We start from the raw sequence: 1,245 nt of genomic DNA on the forward strand, positions 1-1,245 counted from the left end.
TACACTACAAACACTATCTGGTAGAATACTAACAGGATTCTAACAGTTTTAGTGAGAACTTCAAAGACACTCTCCAAGAGCCTGAGCCTCTTTTGGCGATAAGGGTCTGTTGTCAGCTATGCTCACATTCCTGTTCTGAGTCGACACACCTGGAAAGGATCTTTCTTTGTATTAGTGCACAAATTATTCCACTTATATAAAATATACGAATCAATCAATTAAAAAAATTAACAAAGTAACTTTACAAACAAACAAAGAAAAAAAGAGATACATTGACTTCCTTCCCCAAAACTGTATTTTACCTTCCCTTTGTTTTTGTTGTTGTTGTGGCCATCTGACACCACTTTAAATGTTGCAGCTTCATAACTAGGGTTTGTAGTTTTACAAGGTCTTTGACCTTACCTAAAAACTCCTGGCACCTCCTCAAACCTCAAAATCCTAGGATTCTGTAAAATGGTGCCATAGCAGTTCAAAGTGATGTCAAAATGCATTATATCTGCGGTGTAGATGAACATTTTGATTCTCTGAAATTAATATGTTGACAGTGAATGGTTTATCCCTTGCTTTTTCAGACCAGTGTCTCCATTGAGATCCGATACCAAGCCATGGATGGCACCGTTGGCGCTTGGAACGACGAAGAGTTTTTGGAGAGCCCCAATCCACGCTCGGAGGGAGACCCCTATGAGATGGATGCCTTGCTCCCCAGCCACCGACAGTCGCCCAGCAAGGCCAGCGCTGCGGAGCGGGCCCTCCGGAGGTAACAGTTGCAGGGCATGTGTTGATGGAAATGGGCACAATGGGCCTCTGCTGGGCATCTTTATACTTGGCCAGGATGAAAAGACAACCTCTTTTTTGAGGACATGGTCTACATTTCAACCTTCTGTCCACGAGGGACTCCAAAATGTCCTCCATTCAGGGTGACCAGATGTCCTCCTTTTCCTTGACATGTTCTACATTTCAGCCTTCTGTCCAGGAGGGATTCCAAAATGTCCTCCATTCAGGGTGACCAGACTTCTTCCTTTTCCTGTCCTCTTTGCAAATAGAGGGATAGAATGGATCCTTCTAAAGTTCTTCTTTCCTAGGAGCAACAGCAGACAAGACTCGCACCCAGAGCTCAGGGCACATTTGTCTAGGAAAAAAGAACTTTAGAAGGATCCATCCTGCCCCTCTATTTGCAAGGAGTACAGGAAAAGGAAGAAGTCTACTGCTAAGTAGATGCATTTCTCAAAGGGGAAGAGCAAACCT

At 43.8% G+C, this 1,245-nt stretch overlaps 1 protein-coding gene across 1 annotated transcript in view; it reads left to right on the forward strand.

The window, feature by feature from the left end:
* Nucleotides 1-761, forward strand: part of LOC121919802 (otoferlin-like) — a 243,689-nt gene extending 242,928 nt beyond the window's left edge. Inside the window, exon 5 of the mRNA XM_042446726.1 lies at nucleotides 573-761. Within this exon, the coding sequence (XP_042302660.1) occupies nucleotides 573-761 (189 nt within the window). The remainder of the gene's footprint in view (nucleotides 1-572) is intronic.
* The last annotated feature ends 484 nt before the right edge of the window (nucleotides 762-1,245 follow it).

This window comes from Sceloporus undulatus, chromosome 1 (assembly GCF_019175285.1).
Source record: "Sceloporus undulatus isolate JIND9_A2432 ecotype Alabama chromosome 1, SceUnd_v1.1, whole genome shotgun sequence".
NCBI lineage: Eukaryota > Metazoa > Chordata > Lepidosauria > Squamata > Phrynosomatidae > Sceloporus > Sceloporus undulatus.